This window comes from Podarcis cretensis (genome assembly GCF_951804945.1).
Source record: "Podarcis cretensis genome assembly, chromosome: 5".
Taxonomy (NCBI): domain Eukaryota; kingdom Metazoa; phylum Chordata; class Lepidosauria; order Squamata; family Lacertidae; genus Podarcis; species Podarcis cretensis.
The window spans coordinates 51,265,867-51,293,743 of record NC_137174.1 but is presented as its reverse complement, the minus strand read 5'-3'; the positions used below and the strand labels follow the sequence as shown (position 1 = coordinate 51,293,743).

The window sequence follows — 27,877 nt, the reverse complement described above, 5'->3', positions numbered from 1 at the left end:
TTTTAACAATTATACTTATTCAGACCCTCTCCTTCAACCCTGTGGTTCTTTATTACTGAAGGGGTTTTTAAACAATGTTTTCCCAAGTGTTTCCAAATTACCAGATACTCTGAAATTCATCAGGATTTTGCACTTTCCCCCAAAGACTGCTATTCCACCTGGAGAGGATACATTGCAATTGCTGTAAAACAATTGTTTGTTTTGTTTGGCTTATTTCCCAGCCTACATTTGCTGACTACATTTGCTGCCATGCTGTCTTCTCAACTACCAGTATGTCTCTCAACTCTGCAACCCTATGAATACTTATTAGGGAAATTACTTAGAAGGAACCTCTTAGAATGAAAGTAACCTGTTTGTAGGTCAAAACACCAATCAAGGGATTAACACCTCGACCTAAGATGAAATTCTGCCTTAATTTCAGGTGTAATAAGTACTGCAGAACTTATATTCAATCCCCGCCAAGCTAATGTTGTCAATTCAATAAACCACAGGCAGGGAGCACTATACATTTGTTTTAGGCAGACTGGTATATGAAAGATGCCAATGGCCCAGGGGACGCAGGTGGCGCTGTGGGTTAAAGCCTCAGCGCCTAGGGCTTGCCGATCGAAAGGTCGGCGGTTCAAATCCCTGCGGCGGGGTGCGCTCCCGCTGCTCGGTCCCAGCGCCTGCCAACCTAGCAGTTCGAAAGCACCTCCGGGTGCAAGTAGATAAATAGGGACCGCTTACCAGCGGGAAGGTAAACGGCGTTTCCGTGTGCGGCTCTGGCTCGCCAGAGCAGCGATGTCACGCTGGCCACGTGACCCGGAAGTGTCTCCAGACAGCGCTGGCCCCTGGCCTCTTAAGTGAGATGGGCACACAACCCCAGAGTCTGTCAAGACTGGCCCGTACGGGCAGGGGTACCTTTACCTTTACCTTTAATGGCCCAGGGAGTTTAATCATCAAAGTACAGCTTGAACACTGCTCATGATGATTGTTCCTCTCTAAATATATGTTATAGCTTTGTGTTTGTTTCTTGCATCCATCTATGAGCCCAAAGCAAAAGAATATTCATGTTCCTTTTGCATGAAGGGCATATTGTGCCATGTGCTGCTACGGTTGCAGCAAGTCGATTATAGCATATACTCTATGAAAACCACAATCTCCCCCCAAATGTATTTTCCATGTTATTTAAGTTGGGTGGGTTTACATCTCAATTAAAGGCGCCTCTGCTTTGCCTTAACATTAGTTTTGCCATGCACTGCACATAATATGGACAGATAGCTTCTTAAAGCACCTGAGTCATCCACATCATCCTGATATAGTGATGTGATGGTGGCCCATTTCTACATTACAGATGTTCAAGTCATGCTCTATGGAAAAGTATGGGGTAAGTACACCATAACTGGAAGAATCCCTTGAACATCAAGCCAACTGGATGCACTACTATAAGGTATAAGGACACTGTTCCAGTGCTGCTTACAGTACCTGCCTTAGTTTTTTGATGGAGTTCATTATACAAGGTGGTGAAAACAGCTGGAGAAGAAGGGAACAATTTGGTTTTGGTTTGCAAAGTTATTCTACAGTCATTTAACATTGCTAGAAACAGTTCAAAACAATAGCTCTGTGGAAACAAATTAAGATGCAGTGCGGATCATATTCATTTTAATTAAAATTTTAGGGCACCTCTCCGATAAGTTGTCACTGGCTGTTTTCAAATGTCATGGTTTACTATTATGAGAATCAGTTGCAGAAAGCTCATGCACTCCCCTCTTCCACTACAATACAGTTACAAGGACCATTTTAGATTAACCACAGTTTAGCATTTCCTCTGAGCTCTTAACTGTTATTAAGTTATAGTCAGTTGAAACAAGCAGGATTAAAAACCTATAGTTTGAAGTTGGCTTGGTTCAGAAAATCATAGTGAAGAATTAACCAGTCTGTCCTTGTTCTGACAACCATATCAAGCTGTGGTTCATCAAAATGGAAGCAAAAAGTTCCAAACTCCTCCTTCTGGCCACAGTGGAGGGGAGTGCACATGAGCCTAAGGTTGATAGATCATCATTACGTGTGAATGAGGTCACTGTGTGCAACATCAGCTCTGCTGCTTTAGTGGAAGTTCATGGCTGAACTACATGTGACACCAACAAACTAGTAGGCAACCTCCCAGCATATTTCTTAGGGAGATTCAGGTTTTGGAACACTCAAGAGAGAACTAGGAATGCGTGTTTTTGCAGTTAAATTGCTTTGCCTATGCTGCTTTCTCAAATGCTGGGAACAGCATTTTGAACATACAAATTACCCATTAAAAAGGTTTAAGCACTTCCTTCCTCAGTGATGCTGCAATCAGTCTTGAACCCTGCACTCACAAAACCTACATTTCCCTTAAAAAGGGGGTGGGGAGGAGACAAGAGACCAGTAATAGATTACCTGGCATCCCATATAGTATGGCACTCAGTTCACCATTTAACTCAGTGTCAGGTACTTCTAAAAAGTTACGCTTGTTATGAATTGGCCCAAAGACCTGTGGAACCAGTGGAAACAGCCAATTCTATCCGTATATGCCTTGGGCTTCAGGGATTTTAAAAGAAACTGCAGGAGGTGTATAAGTTCTGCATGTTAACAATATTGCATTTCCAGTAACTATCATACTTGACTATGTAGGGTTTTATAAAAATTGGGTTTTATATCTCACAACAGATGTCTTCTTCTACCTATTAATCTACCTGCAAAGAGATGCTAAATCTGTGGCTGCTGGAAGGGGTGCTGGCCAGATTGTCCCCATGCGTGCAACAGGATACAGAATTTGCTTTGTCTTAACCACCAATTCTTGATAGGCTATGCTGCTGAAGATACTCTTCCAAAATGAAATGAAGCTTTAGCATATGTATCATGCTTTCCCATCATTTCCACCTGCTTTCCCTGGCTCTTATGCTTTTCTTGCCAGGTGCAATAATTTTGAACCTACTGACACTTTTCATTCTCATATACATATAAAAAGGAACACCCGATCCACCTGAAGCAGGAGAAAGGAAAGAATACTGAAGGAGATGGATGAACACCAATAATTAAACACACATGACCAGAGAAAGCTGAGGTACTACCCTTCACTTGTAAAGTGAGGTTCAGCAAAGTCAACGAGGCTGTTTAAAGTTTTCAATGATCCGTTGTTCAAAGACATAAACCAGGTTTCCCCACAACCACTTTAGCTGCACACATACCTTTAATCACTGCATGTTAAATTCAGCAGGCAAAGCTTTCCTATCATTAAAGATGTAGCGACAGGAAAAACTTAATCTGCTACATTTCAGTTTTTCACGTCGCTGTTAAGTTTTTCACGTCGCAAGAAGTTCAGAATCTTTGCCAGAGAAGCCAACAAACTGTACTTGTAAAACTGCTCAAGAAATGTTCTTCCAAAGAGCATGCTATAAATTTGTAACAGCACAGCAAACTTATTTTTAAAGCCACCACTTTGCCATTTATAATCCTTAAATGTTTCAGGGTGTACCCAATGTTTGAACCTAATAAAGTGATTGCTTGCAAAATGGCTTTCTAAATTTCCCAGGAAACACCTGGCAAGCTTTGAGAATCTAAGACTGATTGGCGCTTCTACTGCTGAATGTAACCTTAGACAGGAGACTTGATTATAAACAACCATTTCAGAAATAGCTAAGTAACTGTGATGGGTATAAGCCAGACAAATTGGGCACACAGTCACAAATACAACACCCCAGCTACCTGTGAAACAAAACCACACCCATGAAACCACACCATTGGTTCCTTTATAAATATACATTAATTAATTTAACAAGAATGGGGAAAACCCCCATTAAGCTGGTCTTGGGAAACTCCTAGAGAGAAAAAATATGCACCAACTGTGGGATATATATAGAGGACCATGCTGCTCCCAGGATGCAAACCAACAATGTCTGGGTATATCATTAGACCTCATAAATGCAAGTGGGGACTTGGGATATTTCATGCATATGAATGCCTGCTTCAATCGTAGCCCAGGAAGTTTGAAGAGAACAGGAAACAGAGGTGGTAGTACTTGTTTTAACATCTCCTCCTTCAAAGTGAAAGGTAAAGGAGAAGAGGAGGGAATATGTTAAGTACTGTGTTGTGGGGTTGGTATGGGTTGTCAACTGGAGTCTGAGCACAAAGCAAGAGTCAAAAAGTGTCCCTTTTGCTCAAAGATGTCTTGGTTTGGATGATTTCTCTCTCTTGAAAGCTGCATGTGATAGAAGCCATTTTTATTCCAGGAGATGACTGAATTCTCACCAATCTATAGAGTAGAAAGAAGGCACAGCCTTTTCTCCCTTGAATGTTCTCCACGGAGGTCAAGACTCATGAACATTACTTGTCTATAAGTCTTGTCGTCCAACAGAGAACGTTCAAGCAAGGGAATGCAATACCTTTTATTGAACTGACTTCCACTGATGACAAATGTGAGGACAATTGTTTCCTCAGGAAATACATGAATAAAAAACCCCTGAATAATCAGCATAGGAATCATGCAATGTAGCATTCATAGCTGTCAACTTTTCCCTTTTCTTGCAAGGAATCCTATTCGGAATAAGGGCATTTCCCTTAAAAAAAAGGAAAATATTGACAGCTATGGTAGCATTTCCATTATCCAAAATGATAGATTTTTGTAACTTTTGCCATACATGTACATTATAAACAAAAAATCAAAACTCTACTTCTTGTGTGCCGGTTTTTAGGAAACACACAGTATTGAGTGCAGAAATTCAAAATCAAGCATACATTTTCAAAAGAAAAAGTAAGTGCTCAAGTGAGGTGATGGTGAAGGAGGAAGTGGTATCAACAGCAGAAGCTGCAAACATTAGTGCAGAAATCAGATATCCTCCCACAGAACTGTCAGATAAGAAGTGTATAAATTCACAACTGCAAACCTCTGATGAACGTGGCCTGCAAAGAACCAAACTCTTTGGATAAAAGAAATCAGATGAGGAATGCTGCCATAAAACAAAGAAAAGGGAAGAAAGAATGAAAATGGCAACGGTTTCTCTCAGGGCCGCTCCAGACTGGCGTTTTATTGCAGGTCTTAACATAATACTAATGCACTCACAGTGGAATTATTCTGCTTTATTAGTTGTTCTATGATGCTTCCCCAAGGCTACCAAACTGGGCTTACCCACACTACACATTTAAAGCACTTCTATACCACTATAAATACCAGCATTTCCTTCAAAGAATCCTGAGAACTGCAGTCTGCTAAGGGTGCTAAGAATGGTTAGAAAACCCCTCCTTTCGCCCTCACAAAACTACAATTCCCAAAGATCCCTGAGAAGGAGAATTGTTTGTTAAAAGTGGTTTAAATATGTGGTCTGGATGTACCTATTATTGTTGTCTGGAGGGGCTTAATCTCACCAAAAGTGGGACAAAAATAACCCAGAACAATTGTAATATGAAAAGTTATGGGAGTTCAGCAAGAAGTTACAGAATATACAGTGAATGAAAATGAAGCAGTGTGACAGCCCCCAAAACATTTGCGGGTGCAAAACAGGACTGAAAGAGGCATGGTGCACAAATACCCTGATAGCACCGGGGGGCACAGATTACCATGAATGTGCAATAAAAAGGGCAATTGGAGGGGCAACTAGATACACAGAAATGTAAAAAAGTTTTTTTTCCCAGTGTAAAAAACAACATTTCATTAAAACCAACTTGGTAACACATACTGCTAAAGCAGCAGCACACCCTATCAACAGAAAATCTCCATCTGGCAGGCAACCATAAAAGAAAGAAACATCTCTACACTTAAAGCGTTGCTTTCTTTCCTGCTTATTTTGGCATCAGTAACCTTCTATGAAAGAAATCAAAAGGGAAATGGATCTTAAGCAATCATTGTTTTTATGGACTCCACCTAAAACCTAAACCAGTAAGAACTCTCACAGTTAAGGAGGGGGCAATTCAAGTACAAATGCAGACAAAAGGCAGCCCTAATGAAGCTGCTTCAACAACAAGTTCTGACAATGTGTATTTTGGCTTTCAGGAGGCGGGGGGAAGCAAATACACTTTTCACTCTGTGTAGTATTAAGTGCCTTCTATAACTATCACCTTCCACATTCGGTGTGTGAATGCTTTGGCATGCTGAATCATCTTCAGCAAAGGAAAGAGCACTTGCTCGTATAAGAAAGAAAAAGAAATGAGATACTTGGTAGGAACATCTTCAGTTTCCTTGAGAACTGGGAATAAACCCAATGGATTTTGAAAGGTCATTCTGAATTAGCAAGAGAATTCTCATAACGGCAGTGCTGTTGTTGTGGGTGATGCAACACAATTAAAGTCTCTTGGTCTGTCTTTAGTTATTCAGGCAAATATTTCAGCTAGTGCAGAGGACACAAGCTATTCAATTCTATTATGGGGGTTAGGATTTGGTGAAAATATCATCCACGCAGCGGTTCTCAACCTGTGGGTCCCCAGATATTGTTGGGACTACAACTCCCATCCCTGAGCTTTGGCCTTACAAGCTAGGGGTGATGGGAGTTGTAGTTCAACAACATCTGGGGACCCACAGGCTGAGAAAGGCTGCTCCACTGGTTTCTGCTGGTGAAGGGGTTCTGCTGTTGGAGGCCCCTCACTATGCACAGCAGAACACGTGCCATCACCAACAGTTGTCCCGCTGGTGGTAGTTAGCGTAGGACCTGAAACAAGGCCCTTCAGGAATAGAGCAAGCTGGCGATGGAACTGCTGGATCCATTACCCGAGGAACTGGGCAGCCTGTAGAGGGTGCAACAGAACAGGTGGAAAAGCTGGGGGCCATTTCTAGCTAGCAGGACTGGACATGCAGCAGAGAATCTGCCACATCCCTGCCTCCAGTTACCCTGATCTTATTGATCTCAATGATACGGAAATATGCTTAGTGGCTTCTGTCACAACCTTGAAATTACTGGCACTATTTATTTTTTTATAAAGTAATAAAATATTCTTCCCCGTGCCCTACAAAATCATTTTTTTTTATTTGGCAGTGTATATTCAATGTCCATATATTGCTGCAAGCAACAGCATTCATTCTCAACATGGCGAAGCTGCATTAGTCTACTGCAGCGAAAAACACCCAAGCCTTATGGTATCTTAAAGGCTAAGGAATAATGTTATGGGCTGGTGCCCATTCTGCTAGATATATGAAGTGGTCAGCTATGTCAGGAGGTATATAAGCACACATAATATATACAGAGAGGAGGAGAAGAAAGTGAGGCCAACAGATAAGACGATGTAAACAAGGTCTGTCAAATTACTATTTAGACTATAAATAAATACAGCATCCAACTAAACGACCCAAACAATTTCAGTAATGGTGACATGAATCACCCTGACAACTTCATATAAATGGCAGGAATTCATGAGTGTGGAAAAAATATAATAGTATGAAAAAAATGGAATTTAATAGAATGCCAAAAGTATTGCAATGAAGACCTTCAGGGTCTCAAGAATACAACTTTTCCAATAACGCAACAAGTCTTTTATTAAATGTCACATTATTTTCCATTACCAATTTGAAGCTGTGTCTCTTTTCCTATTTTCTTGTGCCTGCTGCTGACTACATCCCTCCTTGTCCCCCTCTCAAGAATGTAAGAACAGCCAAATCAATTATTTGAGGTGGCAAGATTCTCTTCGTAAACCACACATTTGGCTCACAGGAAAGTAATGTTGTTTTTGACAACATATGATAATGCTGTTAGGATGCTGCCCAGGACCTGTTAGGAAGTGTTTGCAGGACTGAGTGCCATTGCAAAGGACACTCAGAAGTAGAAAATGTTTGGATGCAGGCCAGGCTATCTGCTTGCTGTGCAGGAAACAGGGTCTGTGGGTCATTCGCATGATGGTCTGCCTTAAGTAATCAGAAAGCTGCCTAATTCCACAATACCCTATACTTCTTCTAGGTAAGGTGGGTGGAATCTGCTCCTGCAAATGCAGGCTGCCAAGTGTGCTAAAACACCCTTTTCAACAGCAACAAAACTTACCCTCAGCTTTTCTTCACCCTTTGTGGACTGCTTACAGTCAGGGTGCCAAACTGTAGAACCTGGAGGGTGGAGAGAGAACAAGTCAAGTCATGTTGCATTCAGGTCAGAAGAAACAAAGTGAAGTGAAAGTACCGGTATTTCGTTTCACCCATCCAAGCAGGATTTAAGGCAGTTTGCTGGGTCAATTTCCATTTGGAGGAAAAACAACGTAATAAAGTATTAATGGTTGTACTGTAATAGTCTCTTTATTGACAAATGTACAGTTGATAGGGTACATAAAGGAGCATGGAAGCATGCAAACAGCAAAGAGTACTGAAGTAATATTAATACCCTGAATTCTCAAGAGTTGCTTCTGCTGTGGACAACCTATCACTCAGGTTGTCCAAGTCACTTTCTCCCATCTCCACTAGGAATTAAAATCAATTCCACAGTGCCCCTGGCACTACAGCACTACAGTGGTACCTTGGTTCTCGAATTTAATCCATTCCAGGAGTCTGTTCAACTCCCGAAATGGTTCGAAAACCAAGGTGAGGCTTCCGGTTGGTGAATGCCCAATAAACAAACCATCTGAGGAGCCCTCAGTAAAGAATGCTTAAAGTAAAAGGTAAAGGTACCCCTGCCCGTACGGGCCAGTCTTGACAGACTCTGGGGTTGTGCGCCCATCTCACTTAAGAGGCCAGGGGCCAGCGCTGTCCGGAGACACTTCCGGGTCACGTGGCCAGCGTGACATCGCTGCTCTGGCGAGCCAGAGCCGCACACGGAAACGCCGTTTACCTTCCCGCTGGTAAGCGGTCCCTATTTATCTACTTGCACCCGGAGGTGCTTTCGAACTGCTAGGTTGGCAGGCGCTGGGACCGAGCAGCGGGAGCGCACCCCGCCGCAGGGATTCGAACCGCCGACCTTTCGATCGGCAAGCCCTAGGCGCTGAGGCTTTAACCCACAGCGCCACCTGCGTCCCATGAAAGAATGCTTACGTTTGCCATTAAAAGGTCTTTTGGAAAATAAAAAAAATCCATCCCTGTCTTCACAAAAGCCAATGTCAAAATTAACTAGAATCTCGAACAAGCCAAAGCTTAAGTTTAAACCCCATTTGACTGTGGCAGTAAAATAACATGCCTGACACTAAAAAGAAAAGGGAACATTCCCAAAAGTTGTGCTTTTTATTAGCTATAGTACAAGCAATAAAGCAAAGGAAATCCTCTCCCAACAAAAGCAGGAGGTTTACAAAGTAAAAATGTCAGAGTAAACAGTATGGGGAACCTTTATTCAACAAGATCCACCTTCGGCACTGTAATAAAGGATAATAATCACATGGCATTTATTATCAGCACACTCCATTATAAACATTTTCATGAGAAGGGCACAGATTTGGGACCAGGGGGAAGGAAAGTCACTCCTTTCATGTCCAAAAGGTTCCAAGTCATGAGAATATTGGCTCAGAGGCAAAGCTAATCAAAACTTGCAGCCAAGGTATGAAACACAATGTGGGCTTTATCCTGCCAGCATACTCCCCAGTCACGTAGCTCTGGACTGCATCTTCTTCTTCAAGAAAATCTACAATAAGCCACGTATTAGCCCAGGAACCACATTTACTGCCTCTAGTGCAGACAGGCTATTGAAGAAAGGCACAGTCACAGGGAGGCCTGAGGCTAAGTCTAGTTTCCTTAGATAGTTTCTGGGTGGGATTCAGTGCCAAACTCTTCCATTCATTCCATCTGCACAAGTATTTCAGCTCGCCAGTGGGAACCACCCTCCATCTCCTTCCCTCACACACCCTGTTCTGAGTGTTCTCCTGACCTCACCCAGAGGGGGGTGTGGTGGGTGGACAAGAGGGAATCCCTATTGTGCAAGTGGAAGTCATTGTGCAAGACTTGGTTTGCTGGAGCTTATTAGGTGGCTCCCGCCCTCTCACTTCCCTTGAACTTTCAGCTTTCTTTATTTTTCTTTCAGGTAGGTAGCCATGTTGGTCTGAAGCAGTCAAAATATAAATAATAATAATAAAAATGTCCAGTAGCACCTTAGAGACCAACTAAGTTTGTTCTGGGTATAAACTTCCATGTGCATGCACACTTCTTCAGATACCAAAGAATCTGAAGGGACGTGGCTGGCGCTATGGTCTAAACCACTGAGCCTCTTGGGCTTGCCGATCAGAAGGTTGGCTGTTCGAATCCCCACAACGGGGTGAGCTCCCATTGTTCAGTCCCTGCTCCTTCTAACCTAGCAGTTCAAAAGCACATCAAAGTGCAAGTAGATAAATAGGTACCACTCCAGTGGGAATGTAAACGGCGTTTCTGTGCGCTGCTCTAGTTCGCCAGAAGCAGCTTAGTCATGCTGGCCAAATGACCCGGAAGCTGTACGCCAGCTCCATCAGCCAATAAAACGAGATGAGCACCACAACCCCAGAGTCGTCCACAACTGGACCTAATGGTCAGGGGTCCCTTTACCTTTAAGGTGCTACTGGACGTTTTAATTATATATATATATATATATATATATATATATATATATATCTTTTTCTTTGTTTTAAATAAGTGTTTAGCCCCTATACTTGTGAAAATGAAAGGCAGAAAAAGACACAGTATTTTACCAAATTATTCCATGAGAAGGAAGCCTACTTAACTAATACGTTAAGCAGGGATAACTAATAAGCACTAAGTTTTTTCATTATAAACTTAATTTTTATTCACCAGCTTTTATTGTTAAGTAACTTGAAACATACTCATCTAACATTTTTTTTATTTGCAAACATTTTCCGAGTGTCAACAAGCATACAGATAAGAGATGATCCAATTGAAATCAGCCACATTTGTACATAATGTAGGGTGAAAGTGCAGGCACTTGGAGATGAGATTGCAACTGCTTTGCTCCTTTCTCAGTTCCCTTTATGTCAGCCAGTGTTTGGTCTAGCATGTTATCTGAACCTGTTATCAGGGTTAAGCTCTCTCCTCCTTACCCAAGAGCTGTAGTCAAGATTTGGAGAATATGAAAACTGGGAGAGGGATCACCAAATATTTCTGGCAGAGGGATTCTCCAGCAGATATAGTTCATAAGTAGAGGTCCGAAATGTTACATACAAATTACTAAAGAAGTGGATCTTTGTCTTTTTTAAAAAAAATAATATTTATTACTTTTAAACCTTACAAACAAGAAGAAAAAGAAAAGGAGAAAAAAAAGAAAAAAAGAAAAGAAAGAAAAAACAATACAATACAATATATAAACAATACACCACACAACATTAATGCATTAAACTAAACAAAACAGAACAGAAACAATTTAAAAACATACATCATACCATTTCAATGCCTTATCTTTCATTCCCTTGTTTCATCGACTTCCTCTCACCTCCCTTTTTGTATTCCACTTCTATTAATTGTTTCAGCAAATCCTTTCCATCTTTCACTATTTTCTGTCATATAAATATCTTAACTTATTTTAACCTTATTTTCCATTAATACTATCATACTTATTTATGCTTAACTCCTTATAACACTTCTACTAAGGCCATATAATTTCATTCCAACATTTTTCTAACACTCATTAATTTTACCATATTTCTATAAATAAACTTTAAACTTTTTCCAATCTTCTTCCACCGTCTCTTCTCCCTGGTCTCGGATTCTGCCAGTCATTTCCGTCAATTCCATATAGTCCATCAACCTGGTGCTCTTCTGTCCGAGGCTCTTAACTCTTTTCCAGGTCCCTTCTGCAAGTCTTCTTCGCATTTATACATACACTTTACTTTGTCTTCTGCTGATCTTGTTCTTAATTTCCTTTCTTTGATGCTGAAGAGTAGGTCTCGAGGGAGCTCCAACCTAACAATGTTTTTATTCCTTCTCGACATGTCATCCACATCTCCGTGGTTAAAACTAAAATCCAAAAGATATTTCAGGACGTGTTTCAAAGTCCCTCCAAATCTGCAGGTCCCCACAACTCCAATTTCGTCCTGACCCAGGTCCAGATCCCAAAGGTCAGTAAATCCCTGCATGAGGTGATCTATCCAACTTTCCTTCTCCAGTCCAAGCAGGGTTCCAATCTGACTCCCTCAAAATTCAATCACAGAGGGCAACAACTTGTAATCATCAAGTTGCCTCTGTAAGGCTGGGGCTCTCTCCCTCTCCACTTGTATTACTTTAGGCTCAACAACCACAACTTTCTCCCTCGCTTTCTCCACCATTTGGCATGTCAAAGTAAATTCCTGTATTGGTTCCTGAATAGTTTCTGTGTAGATGTTCACCTTTTGTCCCAAATTAGTTGCTTTTTGTCCCAAAATATCAATTTTAATATTCATCACGTCCATCTTTTTATGGAGCTGTTCCAATGACTCACTTATCTTGCATAGTGCAATCACTAAGGCTTCTTCTGTCGACATTCTCAAGCAATCCAAGGTCAATCTCACGGTTTTCTCTTGCAGCTGGAGATTCCACCAGCCAACTCTTGTAACAATTTCAAAGGCTCCCTCTAGAGGGAAACAATTTCTGTTTGTATCAATCCTTTTAAGCACAGTTCAAGCAGTAAAATTAGTTTCAATTTTCAGCTACTTTTACTCCTTTTTAAATGCAGAAGGAGACAATGAAAACAATGTATTTCTCTTATTTAACTAACTGTCACAGTCAATGAACTTTCCCAAAAATGTCAGTCTTACTAGCAGTCCATTTCCAGGTTCAGAGCAGTGGTGATCCAACTTTCTTCACTCTCTCCTGCAGGCTTACGCGATCCAAAATTCCCCCCCCCTTCTCCTGCCTCCAAGGGGGGTTTAATGATTTTAGCCATTGGAAGTTTAATCCTTTCCATAGGACTTTCCAAGACTTTAGCTTGCAAATTCTTTGCTTCAATCTATTTACAAAAGACAGGAGGACTTCCTGTTTGAAACCTCCCCGTTTCAGTGCCAAATTAAGATGTTTAAAAATCCAATTTTCTGTTCTACTCACGGGTAGTTGTTTAGAATCAAACTGTCCACAGGAAAAAGTCAGCGCTCTCCGGCAACAGCAATGCAGCTTCACTCCGTGAAAGAAGCAGTCAATTTGAAGCACCGCGCCGCTCACCCCACATCGCTCCGGATACCCGAAACTGGGTCTCCCCGCGAGTAGGGGAGGCGCAAAAGGTGCCAGCCGAATCCCACGTTCACAGGCTTCTCCCGCCTGCAATTTTTAGTGGGTCTCCGCCTTCGCAGTGGCGGCCAGACCCTAAATTCCACGGAGCAAGTTCCTCCCGATCAGAGGAACTCCGCCATTGCCGGAGGCGCTAACCCGGAAGTCACTTTGGTTTATTTTATTTATTTACATCAATTTGATTCTCCTTTTTCATATACTCAAAGCAGCTCCCAAACTTAAAAAAAAAAGGTCTGTCCTTACCTTGCAGGTACATTTCTTCTCCTTCTGTGAACATCTGATTGCATCTGCTGCATCGTGCACAGCTTGGATGGTAATGCTTGTCCCCTGCCTGCAGAAATACAAATGCAAGAAAATGTGATCTGACCCATACCACACATATCACTATTCATTATAGCCTATGTATGATATTGCTTGGTTGTAAATTGTTTTGGGTTGCCTTTGGCAAGAAAAAGTGACCAATATATTAAATACATAAATAAATAAATTCTGAACACATGTATGCCAATAAACTCACATTCCTCACTGCTCCATTTCAGCTTTGGCCCAAAGGGACCATTTGCTTGTTTTAATAGCAAGAGGTCAGTACCCGGTATTTCTCTTTCCTTTCCACTGCTATTAGCCCTGACTCTTAGGAGACATATAGCCCCTGTGGAAAACTGGGATTGACACTTTAATTTAATTTACACTGACCATTCACTGGCTGTACAATAAGGTAAACATTCAATATACTGTATTGTTGGCCTGAATTGGATTTAAAGTTGCAGTCTAGAGGTGATAAATGCTTTTTAATCTCATTACTAAATCCAAATACTCTTAGTCACCCAAGTCTCCTAGATAAATTGATACAAGACTGAGTAGACAAAAGTTATTCCATTTATATTATTTAACAACTTGTATCCCACTTTTTCACCAAGTAGTGGATTAAAAGCAGCTCACATAACTCACACAACACATAGAAACAAATCCAACATAACATTACAGAAAAATCAAATACCAGCAAAAAAGCAACATCAATAGTTGAGGTAGTAACACTAAAGCAAGAAAGTCTAGGAGGACTATAGCAACGAAGCGTCTTCTGGAACAACCATGAATTGGCAAAGCATCTCAAGCAGGGGTCTCCAGTTTTTCAGGGCTCAAGGGTACATTTTAAAATCTAGCGAACTGTGGTAGGCCCCACAATATACCTGTTTCATGGAAGAAAAACTGATGAAGTTCAGGATCACCACCCCCAGCAAAAAATAACAAAACATCTATGTTCTGTCACACCCACCCCTCCCTAACAAGAAACACTCTCAACCAAACAAAAATAAATTGTGTGTGTTTTTTTATTTTAAAAAAACCTTTAAAAATGAGGAGTGGCAGGAGGCCATAGTGGGTGCCAAGGGGCATGTTTGAGGGTGCCATGGTACCCACGGGGACCACATCAGGGACCTAAGGTCCAAAGGAACAAAATGTCAGTGTCTGACGAACTGTACTCAAAAGGGCATCAAGTAAGCACCCGTATTAATTGGGAATGCCAAGTTCCTTTTGTGAAGATGTATTACTGGACTATATTACTGGAAGATGTATTACTAAGGCTATAATCTTCAGCATTCTTACTAGGGTCCAAGTCCTTCCAAGTAAACATGCATTGAATAAGTAACTTTGAAGTGAAAGGAAGGAAGCACTAAACTATAGGTTCTTAGCTGCATTCAATTAAATGATCATCTATGGTAGAAGACCAACAGATTGTTCTCTGTTGTGTCCTCTCACTTGAGGGAAAGGTTAGCATTAGCAAGAGAATTACACAGAATGACAGCATTATAAGTTAATGATACTAACTGAGACTTCATTGCAGCCTTAGTCTCCCCACTGGCAAATTAGGAAAATATCAAGTATCTGAGAGCTGCCTAAACATATTGAACAAATCAAATTAAAAGCAAAATAGATTGAGTGGCTGCACTTGCTAATACTTGCATAACCCTGAACTGCAGAATTTAACAGAATGAAGAAACATATACAGTAAAACTGTTTTTTAAAAAGGTATGTGTGTTTGGAAACTGTGCAGAATTAAAATGATAAACCGGGAGTCAAGAGAACTTGTGTCATCTCATTCTATAACTTAATTCCACTGAACCATTCATTGTCTGATTTCCTGCAGAAACCTGTCTTTACTTAACAGGCTAGTTAACCCAAAATCAGAGATGCTTAGGGACCATAAAAACAAAAACACTAGTTTCCCTTAGCTTCAGAGGTTTATTTTTTGTGGGGGGGGGGCTAATAACAGCGTTTTACAACATCTTTGGGGAGGCATACATGCACGGCTGCAGACAAGCAACATCAAAGTTGTTAAAAAACAGTTCTGGCTAGTCATTCAAAATTCTTTACAAATAAGGCTCTCTTCCTTATTCGTCCGGGCAAAAGTTGCATTGTAGAATTTTGTATCAAAAATTGAAATTTACTTTTGTTTGCAATACAGTATTACTCAAGGGGTAGTTTCTGTGTGGTAAGATATGAGATAGCCATAGCCAGCCTTACCCATGTTACTCTCTTTCTGACTAACCAAAAACTATAATCATGGTTTGTGTTTGTTAGCAGCTTGTGGGAGAACAAAGCAGCTGTGGTTTCCTTCCTGCAAACCAGGTCATAGTCCTGACTTTCTCTAGGTTACACTTAAAGTATGCAATCCCAGCTTGAGAACCAAATGAATAATGCCATGCCAGTTCACACCAAAATGTCTTATTCCCAAGAAAATGTCTGTAGTATTTCTGTCTAGGGGTACACAAAGTACACAACTATACTTTCCACCCTTCTCTTCTTCACCAAACTTGTAAGCTGCAAGAACTATTGGAACTACACCCCGATCAGATGGATGTTTTCCCTCTGTGTTAAGTGTAAGTGCTTCTGACCTCATTTTTCTGCTCCTTTCCAAGAGAACAGCCATTGGAAGGCAGATACACATTATCAGGCACCCACCAGGATTTCTTCACTGCCAATGGATCTGGCAGAAGGACGGCTAATTATGAACAGATATTTTCTCTTGGCCAAAGGGACACATTTTTTGAGTATTACAGTTCAACAGCTGGGTTCAGCCCTCCTATCTCAATAACTCTTTCCTATCATTTGACAAAGAATTAATTTTAATGCTGTGTTCCTCTTACAGTAAGAAAGCAATTCCCTTTCTCACAATAATGAACCATTCCATTTTGACAACTAGATCTAGTAAAATATTTAACAGTACCCCATTTCTGTATATGTCACTATGGTATTAAATACTCTCTCAGGAGCAAAACACTATTAAAACAACCTGCCTTTGTGCTGTATGGGTATTTTATGACCCTTGGAATGTTAATGGAACACCTTACATAGCAGAGCAGCCTAATATTTACAGCATGGCTTTATTAAAAAAAATTCCCCAAAGCTGCAGGTAATTCCCCTCCATCTGAAATTCACATGATGCCTTCTTCAAACATTACCTCTTCTAACTTTGGAATTCTTACTTTACGGCTATGTCTCGTCCTCAGTTTTCCTTAGTCTGCTATCACTGGTTAAACATAACATGGGGGGGGATATAATATTCTACCAACTTCCCTGTGATGAGCCATTTATTAAGTTTGTTTGACACATGGGCTTTTTTTTGTGAAATTCAGAGTAATCACCACAATAAAGGCTGGTAAACATATTAGGATACAGGGATAATGCTTGGAAGACAAGGGCTCCCATTCCTCAAAACAGATATACACTAGTCATCTAATGAAAAGCAAAGCTGTGTGGTTTGTTATTACCACCTCAAGCTCTCCTGCTTTTGGCCTTACTCATTTCCCAAGTGGAGAAACAAACCACAGAGTGGTTGGTTTAGCATTACATTCAAACCATTGCTCGTGGTTTGTTCCTCTCTAAATAAATCACAATCTGAAGTCAAGAGATGAATCACAAGTGTAGGTTCAGATGAAGCTCTAAACCAGACACCTGGTTGCTTGTTCTCCACTGACTAAGGAAACTGAGATTGTTTTGAGATGTGTGCCCCAACCTGCAGTTCATGCACATTGTGGTTAAAATAAATCGCAGTTTAGCATCATAAACAAACACCAAAAGACTTTCTAAAGTTTGTAGTCAAATTTCAGGTTTTAGGGTTTATTTAGATTCATTTCAGGGGCAAACCAGCTGACATTTTACATCAAACATGTCATACATTTTCAAGTTACAGGTAGGTAGCCGTGTTGGTCTCCGTGTGCATGGTATCTGAAGAAGTGTGCATGAACACAAAAGCTCATACCAATAACAAACTTAGTTGGTCTCTAAGGTGCTGCTGGATGGAATTTTTATATATTTTCAAATAATTCTGCATAAATTAGTGGGTGCCACAGGGTAACACAGGGCTGCTGGAGGGAAGAGAGGTCTACCTACACAATCTTGGATGTTACCCTCAAATTTATATACCACTGAGGTTCTATGTATTCAAATGCATGGACATTCCACTCTGAAACAGGGAATGTCCATCTGTTGATATGTATTAACCTTAGAAAGAAAAAGGATTTTAAGGGCTTAAACACCCCAAAATTGGGGGCAAACTGCACACAGCTGAGCATCACATGTAGTTTGTACCTAAACGCAGAAGTTTCTACCTTTTGGTTGAGTCTAGATGATAGGTTCCTCCCATTACACAATTTCATTATTTTATTATTTAATTTTATTGCATTTTACACATATAATTTTATTTTATTTCTTGCTATATTTCAAGGATCTAACAATTTGATAATACATTTCTATATAGGTTCCCTTCTCTCCCCTTTACCACAAATCCTGGACATATATATGGGATTTCTACAGTGTCTCTGAAACGTGCTAGGTTGACATCTGGTTCCAATTTTAGGGTGAATGTTTCACTTGTGTTTTATGGTTGCTTCATTGTTCGAAAGGGTCACTTCAGGATGGATCTACATTGTGCTTTAAACTGGCTTTGTGTAGGATATTAGAAGAACATCTGGAAACCAAAAATTCTGGCAGATTTTATTTTTAAGCATGCTGCTGCTGAGGCCACAAACTCAGACATAAGACTGAGGTGAGGCTTCTTAACTCTTACATTGTATGCCATTTCCCCACACTCCCCCCCCCGTTTTTTTGCAAAGTCTTCAAATGCCAACAATGCCAGTTCAGCTACATGTCACTGAAGATCAATTTGACCCTTGAACACTTTGACGTCTTTGCACACAGGCTGTGGTTCAGCATAGGAATATCCTTTGGGCCTTTCTTACTGTAAGAGTGCAATACAGTGGTACCTCGGGATGCGAATGGGATCCTTTCCGGAGCCCCGTTCGCATCCTGAATGGGACATAAGACGCGATGGCAAGTCTGCACGTGCGCAGGTCGCGTTTTGCCGCTTCCGTGCATGATGTCATTTTGAGCGTCTGCACATGCGCGAGCGGCGAAACCCAGAAGTAACGCACTCCGTTACTTCCGGGTTGCCACGGAGCCCAACCCAAAAGCGCTCATTCACATTCAACCCAAGGTATGACTGTACTAACCCAACCCTCCTCATGTAGCTGGCTCTCCAAAGCACAATTTAAAATGGGGATCACTATTACGACACCCGTGGGTGCCAATGTGCCTACCAGTATGTTCAATGGTACCCCCCCAAAAGGTATCAGTAAATAGCCCTTCAAAATACAACAATGCACTGGAGACTTCCTGCTGCACTGCACTGGCCTCTTCTACACCAAACCCTACCACCACTCCTTAAACATGCTCACATTTCACTGGATGACAGGCTTGGAACCCTTCCTCCCTGTTCTGTTCTGAGCAGAGAAGAGGCATAAAGAGCCTTCCTCTGTGGGCAAGCATAGTGGTGGTTGATGAAGGTGCTTTTTTTACATTGTTTGGTGGGAGGGTGGGGAAACACATACCCACACCACATTGTGGTCCTGTCTCTTTTCATTATGGCAGCTATTTCGTGTTATGTCACACTCCCACAGGACTCATTCAAATTATGCCAAGCGGCCCTGGTTGGTCTAAAATCAAGATTGAGTACATAGTAATATTTTGTTACATGGTCCACTTGCTTTACCTGTTTGTTAAAATTGTTTAGTCGAAATTCACTCCCTGCATTCTGGGAACGTGAAAGAGTTGAAAAGTGGGTCAAAAACAACCTTTGAAACTCACCTATTTTCCTCTACAGCCAGAAGAGTCCTTTAGAGCTTTTCACAATCTGACTTGACTTTAGAAAGTTTATGGATAAGTTAACTACCACCAGATCCTAGGGGGAATCCACTATCCTGTTTGACACCTTCGGTAATCTGAATCCATTAGCTATGTAAATTGTGACACAGTACAATTATACAGGCAAATCCACCCAAGTGCATGTGTCATGTGCATGTATATGCTTGTGTTGTGTCAATTGGTGCCAAGTTATTCCTGTCATTTACAAAAGGCACCAGCTGATTGACATCTGAGTCCCTGTTAGATATTTGCATCTGGGCAGTAAATGAACACTATCCAGCACAAGATGTTTACAAATCACTGGAGGAAGCACCAACAAGTTGGGCTTCCTTAGGGAGAAAGGAGTGATAGAAATTTAATTAATAAATAAATACCATGTTCGTTGTGAGTCAGCCATGCACTGCCCATCTGTAGTATTATTACAGTCTCTCTGGGACAACACCTGCACAGACAATCTAAATTTACTATGGCGTGTATTTAGCAAAGGAAAGATGAAAGCAGCCTGTCTCCCCCTCTCTACTAATAGGCATGTCTGGTTTAGCACTCCCAACCAGAAATACAGGGAAACAAGACTAATCAGGAAACAAACACTGTGACCCTTTTTTTTTTTTTTTTAAGGAAAGACAAACAGGGATGGCTTCTGTGTTAATGCACCCTTAGGCATGAAACCACCACAGTTGCCCCCCCTGAATCAACCAGAGTCAGAGACAAGTACAGAATTGTGTCAAGCATCAACTACAATGCTCAGTTAGCTTTCAATCCTGGAACTTTCTCAGAATCCTTGGCATATCAGAGGACTCTGAAATTCCTTGCTTCTCATTAGAAGATAACAAGGAATGTGATTATTTCTGGGGAAAAGAAGGCAAGTAAGTGGAAAGGCGAAGAAGGCAGCAGGAAGTAAACAAACAAACAAACAAACAAACAAACAAACAAAAACATCAACCATCGGCAAAAGACTCCTAATTTGGGGAAGTGGGTCTGGCTGCATTCATTTATTCCTCCCTAAATTTAGTTATTTATTTTTTAAATATACCATCCTATACCTGCAGGTCCTAGGGCAGTTCACAGGATAAAATCAGAATATAAAACCACAGAATACATAATCAGAATAAAAACAAAAACAACCCAATAACACCCCCCCCCCCAAAAAAAAAACATTTTGGAAGGGCATAGGATGGAGAGAGAAACTATTGTTAGCATTTTGCTCCTAGGGCCAGTGTACATTTGCTCTGAGCTCTGCAAAAACACAAGCTCTGAGTTCAAATTCTTTGCTTGCCAAAGTGGAATGACAGCCAGACCAGTGTGGTGGAAAGTGCACTAAACTGTACTGTTCCGCTCGCCCTTCCTGGAGGCTTCTTCAACACCACTATTGCTTGTGCTACCCCTTTCAAGTTATGGTTTTTCATCCAAAATTATATGCTAGATTTCCTGTTGAGGCATTGAAAATAAACAAGCAAAACCTGTTTGTTCAGAGGCAATAGTTTTCTGGGGAGAGGATGGAGAATAAATGAGTGTACATACCCCTTAGCAATGCTGGCCTGCAAGGCTGAAGACAAATAACAGTCTTTAGAACACCCTTAGAGCCAGCACTGTCTGTGGTGTACATGATAATTTTTCCAGTCTCACCGAAGAAATTTTGCAGGCTTCTGAAGCATTAAAATCCCAATAACCTATTTGACTAAAGTTGGTAATGGATAAAAGAAATATTTACAGATACATGAAGAAGGAGTGCTCTACCAACTTTGGGTGGTGGGTGGGGTACATTAGTCTACCTCCAGCCTCTCAAACACTGCACTAAATTATTTTGAGGATGAACAAAAGCCACATGTGAGACAACCTGGGTGCTGAAACTTAACAGGTAAATCCCAAGCTGCAGCAGCAGGAAATCTGGCCATTATTTTCTGACAGGTAATCAGAAATTTGAGAGCAAAGCTCATGCAAGCAAGCTTAACTTTTTTTCTAAATTCCTATGAAGTGTCACAAGATTTTCCAAGGGAACACTGAGATCCAAATTGTTTCACAAAGGAGATTTTTTATTCCTTGCACAATTTCTGTTTCTTTGTACTTTATTTTCCCCGCCAGTTCTTTATATTTACTTAATATTACTTCTCAATAGCATTTTTCTGGATGGGGGGATGAACGGGGAGACAGATTATACACTGGCCTTCAAAACCATGTCCCCTAGGCAGCTGTGACCAACACAATGTTGCCAATTTCACATATGACTAATATGTTTCTGCAGTTTAAATGTCTCTGCAGATGTATATATCAGGTCATCATAGGCTCTAATGAGTTTGAATAATACATGTTTGCCAAAAACTACAACCAATGTAATGTGTGGGTAGCATACGGAAACTAAAAGATGTTCACAGAGATATTCACTACTGTATTTATTTATTTTAAAATATTTACATCCTGTCTCTCCTAAATGTTCAGGTAGGGCAACAATAAAGTACAACAAAATATAGTAAAAATACAAATATATGAGTTACCAGTGAAAAAAGCAAAGGGGCCCTAAAGCAGCAAATTCTCCTATAGCAATTTATAGACATATAGGTTTATTCTGAGATGCAAATAGGCTCAACAACAAATCTATTTATTTTTAAATGATGCAGCAGCTTTTAGAGTTACACCCCCCCCACAAAAAACAATTTCTCTGCCCCACTGAGATATTTCACTAGTGTAGCCTATGCATAAGGCATAGTCATGGTTTTCACTTCTTCATTTCACAGTAATTTAAGATTGACTGTGATGTAATATGGGAAACCTTTTTCCATGTAAAATATATTCAAAGGAATACCATAAAAGCAAAGCACACACTAAGAACAGTTCAAAAAGAAATTAGAATTCAACCCAATGAATGACAAACATTATTAATACAGTACATATATTCAGTATAACATATCTCATGACAAAGACAAGAAGCCACGCCAACTGCAAACAGGCATATTCTGTTCTTGCTGTCTGCTTGGCATATGGAGTCACCCCATCTCCCCTGCCCACATATTTTTCTCCTGAAAGTATTGTGCTCTCTCACTGCACACTTACATCTCACAATAATTTGGAAGCATTTACCTTCTGCTAAGGCTTCTTTGCTGTGCTTTCTAAAACTTTTCCATCCAGTGAGGTGCTCATTCCACTTTCCTCAGATTCAAAAGAACTGCGAGAAACATCTTGCTGACACACAAAAACTCCCAAAGCACAATCTCACTGAACTGGCTAGCATAACCTCTGATAATATTTCTAATCCAAAAGACAGTCCTCTCTTCATTCCAAATCGCAACCCTCCAGTATCCCAGTCACTGCACAGTGAAGAGGAGGACTGTTCAGTCTTTTCAGTTCAGGCTCAGAATCAATGGATCAGTCCATTGTGGAGGAAAAGACAGGGGGAGGTCACATTAGTCCAGGTGAGGGCAATACCATTTGTTTCTATTTAGGGTTGCCATATGTCCTCTTTTTCCAGGACACAGCCTCTTTTTCATAGGTATGTAAAATGAGTCTCATCATAGCAATCCATAGTTAAAAGTATAAGTTGGCAAATGTGTCCTCTTTTTTGCTCTTCAAAATATGGCAAACCTAACTACGGTAGGTGTAATAATTTAACTGAATTACTCAGAGCTTTGTTTTTTCTGAGGGAAGTCAGCACCTTGGGGATACTTCTAGAATTAAGCAGAGCTGCACAGAAATGTTTTTCAAAAAAGTTTGAGGACATTCTGTATCCAAATGACTATACTTTATTTATTAAGCATCCGGTAGATATTAAGCAACTGACAGTGCAGTCTTGTAAACATCTGCTCAACAGTAAACCTCATTTATTCAAAAGAACCTACTTCCAGGTACGTTTGTACAGAATTGCAGCCCAAATCTTAACCAGAGTCTTCATATTAGAAACTGGCCCCCTTAAAAAAACTGTCCTTGAGCCAATTCTCTTGACTGATTTTCTGGCAAGCTGTAGAATAATATTATGTTGCCAGGACATTTAACAACAATTATCTAAACAATATATTTCTTTGCATATCATACAGATGATTTGAATATTGGATTTGTGAAGCTAACTAAATCAGAGGGGAAGGAATTTGTATGCCAAGCTGCACTATTCTTTTAAAACAGGTACTTGACATATGAAAATTTCAAATATTCATCTCAGCTTCATTGCTAAACCTGAAATTTAATTGGGTTATTAATTGGGTTGGGTTAATTGTAATTTCAGTCTTGGCTGCTACAGTTCCATTTCACTGGGATATCATTCCTTTCTGTTAAACTCAATTCTAATTAGTCCAATTCTAGCGGGAATGATGGAAAGATATGAATCTGTGATGTAATCCCTATAAAATATGTTTTTCAAACTTGGTAACAAGTGACATAAGTGGGCTCAGGGAGGGATGGATAAAGTGTAAGTTTAGAGCCACAAGTCTGTGGGTGTTTGGTTAAAAGAAGAACAGGCTGCATCCTTGAAGCAGCTTAAAGTTGTACTGTTTTAGTGTTGTTAGCCGCCCTGAGCCTGGCTTCGGCTGGGGAGGGCGGGATATAAATAAAATTTTTTATTATTATTATTATTATTATTATTATTATTATTATTAAAGTCTTTAAAAAGTATTTATTTCAAGAGCATGACTTTCTTTATTTCTTTCTTTTTTCTCCCAGTCTCCCACCCTGGGAGATCTTTCCTTTCCTGCTTTTCACCCAGGGTCCTTTAGCAACCATCCATCACTTTCATGTATGTATAATCCCCATAATGATCCAGAGCAGAGGAAACCAAGGAAACCAAGGAAACCAAGAAAGAAAGAAAGAAAGAAAGAAAGAAAGAAAGAAAGGAAGGAAGGAAGGAAGGAAGGAAGAAAGGAAGGAATAGAAAGGGGGGGAGAAAAAGAAATAAAAAATACTTCTGATTTTCTGTCTGTCAGTTACATCCAAAAAAATATTCAGGATATGACTTTCAGAAGCTACAGCCCATTTTGTGAGATGCTAGATTTTGGCTTGTTGTGATGATGCAACAGCTTGAACCCTGCTTCCCTATGTGTTTTGGCAAATGTCTTTTACCTGCTTGGACTGAGACCTTAGGCCTTGAGGGCACCCCCTGAAGCATGAACACATCTTATTTTCATGTCATGTCACCTCAAACTCTCTCTTTTAAAAAATGTATTAGTGTAATGAAAAGTTGAAACGTTATGGGATGGTATTTCAAACAGCTCACCACACCAACCAGACTCCATTAGCTGCTATATAGATAAAGGAATGGATCGTAGTTGTGAAGTGAGAGTGGTGCCCTGCTCAAGCCTCTACTCAGGGGCAGAACTAGGCTTTATTTCACCTGGGTCAAGGATCCAGTTTGCAAGGATGCTCATTTGCAAGGGGGGGGCTAGGAGCCTCAATGGTGCCCCTCTAGAGGCTTCAGTACAGGCTACATGATCTCCTGCAATGATTTGCAAAGTTTATTGCAGATAAAGTCACTCAGATTCAGGAACAGGTAGACTCCACCATGGGAGCAGGGCCGGGCCGAGAGAGTGCTAGAGTCCTATCTAGTCAGGTTGCGTGGGATCAATTCTGTTACCTCTGAGGATGTGGACAGGCTGCTTGGACGAGTGAAACCAACCACTTGTCTCCTTGATCCTTGCCCATCCTGGCTTATAAAAGCTAGTCGGGAAGGGCTGGGCGATGAACTTCGTGGGGTGGTGAATGCTTCTCTCTGTGAGGGAGCCTTCCCAGACCCGCTGAAAGAGGCAGTTATCAAACCGCTTCTTAAAAAACCATCTTTAGATGTGGCCAATATGGCCAATTATCGCCCAGTCTCAAATCTTCCATTCTTGGGCAAGGTGATTGAGCGAGTGGTTGCTAAACAACTCCAGACATGCCTGGAAGAAGCAGATCATTTGGATCCCTTCCAGTCAGGATCCAGGCCTCATCATGGGACTGAAACTGCCTTGGTCGCGCTGGTCGATGATCTCTGGCAGGCTAGGGACAGAGGTGAGAGCTGTTTCCTAGTTCTGCTGGATCTCTCAGCCGCTTTTGATACTATCGCCCATAACATCCTTCTGGACTGTCTTGAGGGGCTGGGAGCTGGGGGCACTGTCATACAGTGGTTCCGCTCCTTCCTCCTGGGCCGTGTTCAGAAAGTGGTGGTGGGGGATGAGTGTTCAGACCCCTGGGCTCTCACTTGTGGGGTGCCTCAGGGTTCTGTCCTCTCCCCCATGCTTTTCAACATTTACATGCAGCCGCTGGGAGAGATCATCAGGAGGTTTGGGCTGGGTGTTCATCAGTATGCGGATGATGCCCAGCTCTACCTCTCTTTTAAATCAGAACCAGTTGGACTACTGCAATGCGCTCCATGTGGGGCTACCTTTGAAGGAGACCTGGAAACTACAACTAATCCAGAATGCGGCAGCTAGAATGGTGACTGGGAGCGGCCGCCAAGACCGGTCTTGAAAGACCTACATTGGCTCCCAGTACGTTTCTGAGAGCAATTCAAAGTGTTGGTGCTGACCTTTAAAGCCCGAAACGGCCTCAGTCCAGTATACCTGAAGGAGCATCTCCACCCCCATTGTTCTGCCCAGACACTGCGGTTCAGTGCCGAAAGCCTTCTGACGCTTCCACACACATATTTATACACACATAATATAAAAGCAGAAAATCATAGTGTAATCTATTGTAGCTATTACTTCTTAGAAATGTTGAGAAGATATAGCCTGCACTATGTTTTTGAAGATTAACAAAATAAACTTTCCACTAAATTAAAGATAAGCCCTCATTCTTTTCATACCATCATTTCCTGTTAAGGATCCAGCAGCCAACAGGAAACTACAGTGGTGTCCCGCAAGACGAATGCCTCGCAAGACAAAAAACCCGCTAGACGAAAGGGTTTTCCGTTTTTCGAGGCGCTTCGCAAGACGAATTTCCCTATGGGCTTGCTTCGCAAGATGAAAACGTCTTGCGAGTCTTGCGAGTTTTTTCCCTCCCCCCCTTTTTCTAAGCCGCTAAGCCGCTAATAGCCGCCTAGCCACTAAGCCGCTAATAGCCGCTAAGCCGCTAATAGCGCTAATCCGCTAAGCAGCTAATAAGGTTGCTTCGCAAGACGAAAAAACCACAAGACGAAGAGACTCGCGGAACGGATTCTTTTCATCTTGCGAGGCACCACTGTAGCAGTTTTCCATTGATGCTGGTTCCTCTCTGCCCTTGTTACCATGGCAATAGCTCTATAGAGCCTTACTATGTAATAAATTATACAAGTTCTTTTTTGTGCATTGCTAGAAATTAGCACAGCTTAATTAAGGTTTAATCAGCTGTTACACTTGGTATCATTAGGTGTTCTTGAGCTAAAGATTTACAAATTCATCTGCAGTAGATGAGCTTTCCGTTCTACTCCTTGTTCTGAAAGGCCAAAGAGGATTTTTGTTGCTGTTGCTATTGTAATGGTTGCAGTGCCTACTCTTCCTGCTGAATCTCCTGGTTTTATTTTCCCTACTGGCTTGTTTGATAAGGATTAATTCTCATTCTGTGGGCTGGACTGCTGACTTAATGTTCAAGGCCACTTGCCCCAGTTGTCTAATCAGTTCCAGGTTCTCATATGGTTAATTTGAACCTTCCCACTGTTGGTAGGTTGTCCTTCTAGTTCTTATCTGACAGGAACCATGCTGAGGAGGGCTGCATAGATGAGGAATGGTGGGAGCCTACCCCCTCCCCCTTCTCCTGATCAGGATCCTGATCTTCCCAGGAGCAATGGGACAGTATAGATTTGGAACAGTGGTTCGCAGAGGGAACAGTTCAGAAGACAAAAGTTGGGAAAAACTGGGTGGTGAACAGCTAGGAGAAGAACTGGGAAAGAGAGAGAGTTAACAGACTCCGGTTTGCTGGAAAATGTCCAGCCGATCAGTTGAAGATCACAGAGATTAGATAAGGTAGCTACACAGAAGACACAGTGGTTGCAAAATCAGGTTGCAAGACGAGGGAGTGACAAGGGTGACTCTGGGGGAAGTGGGTGTAAACCTTAATAAGGAGCACCTTTACTCTGAGAATGGGCTCTTTGTTCTTTCGCTGTGATCATTAAAATCTCTTTAAATGGGAAGAGACTATTTTTGCTTTGTTCTGCTTATCCACGGCTAAAGGGAGGGAGGAAGCCACTTCCCCGAAGCCTGACATTATCTGACTCTGAGAGGCCCTGTACTGAATGCAACAAATGGGACAGCTGTAAAATTGGTTCCTGCATCTATCTTGAATTCTATAGCTCATGGTTAGTGAGGAGAGGGCCTAACCACGAATCCCAGATCTAACAACTTGCTAATCCGAACCTTGGCTTGGTTCAAAACAACATGGCAGCAAAAGGGAGCAGGGAATAGGAAAGTGGCTACAATCTCTCCCCCCCCCCCCAGCCCTGTCACCCACGTTTGTGTAGTCCTGGTAAGCTATAGTTTGCTTTACTGTGTCCTGTGAACCAGGTCAATGTCTCCATCTCATTTGACAAATTATTGCTTCTCAATATCCATAGAACCCATTAAGTTTTGTAATCTCCACCAACTGAGCAGTGATGAATCAAAAAACAATTTAATAAGAAAAGTGAGGAAAAACATGCTAGATACACAACCTCAATCTTTATAAAAACCCAGAGTTTCC

At 41.3% G+C, this 27,877-nt stretch overlaps 1 protein-coding gene across 33 annotated transcripts in view; it reads right to left on the bottom strand.

Moving 5' to 3' along the window:
* ABLIM1 (actin binding LIM protein 1) overlaps positions 1 to 27,877 on the bottom strand; it is a 197,919-nt gene that overhangs the window by 45,979 nt on the left and 124,063 nt on the right. For 23 of the 33 annotated variants that reach the window (XM_079976684.1, XM_079976695.1, XM_079976665.1 and 20 more), the window contains exons 7-9: positions 13,319 to 13,406; positions 7,968 to 8,026; positions 1,465 to 1,512 (exon numbers count right to left, since the gene is read on the bottom strand). In XM_079976684.1, coding sequence (XP_079832810.1) covers positions 1,465 to 1,512; positions 7,968 to 8,026; positions 13,319 to 13,406 — 195 coding nt within the window. The remainder of the gene's footprint in view (positions 1 to 1,464; positions 1,513 to 7,967; positions 8,027 to 13,318; positions 13,407 to 27,877) is intronic. The other 10 variants (XM_079976697.1, XM_079976666.1, XM_079976668.1 and 7 more) reach the window with 1 other exon arrangement.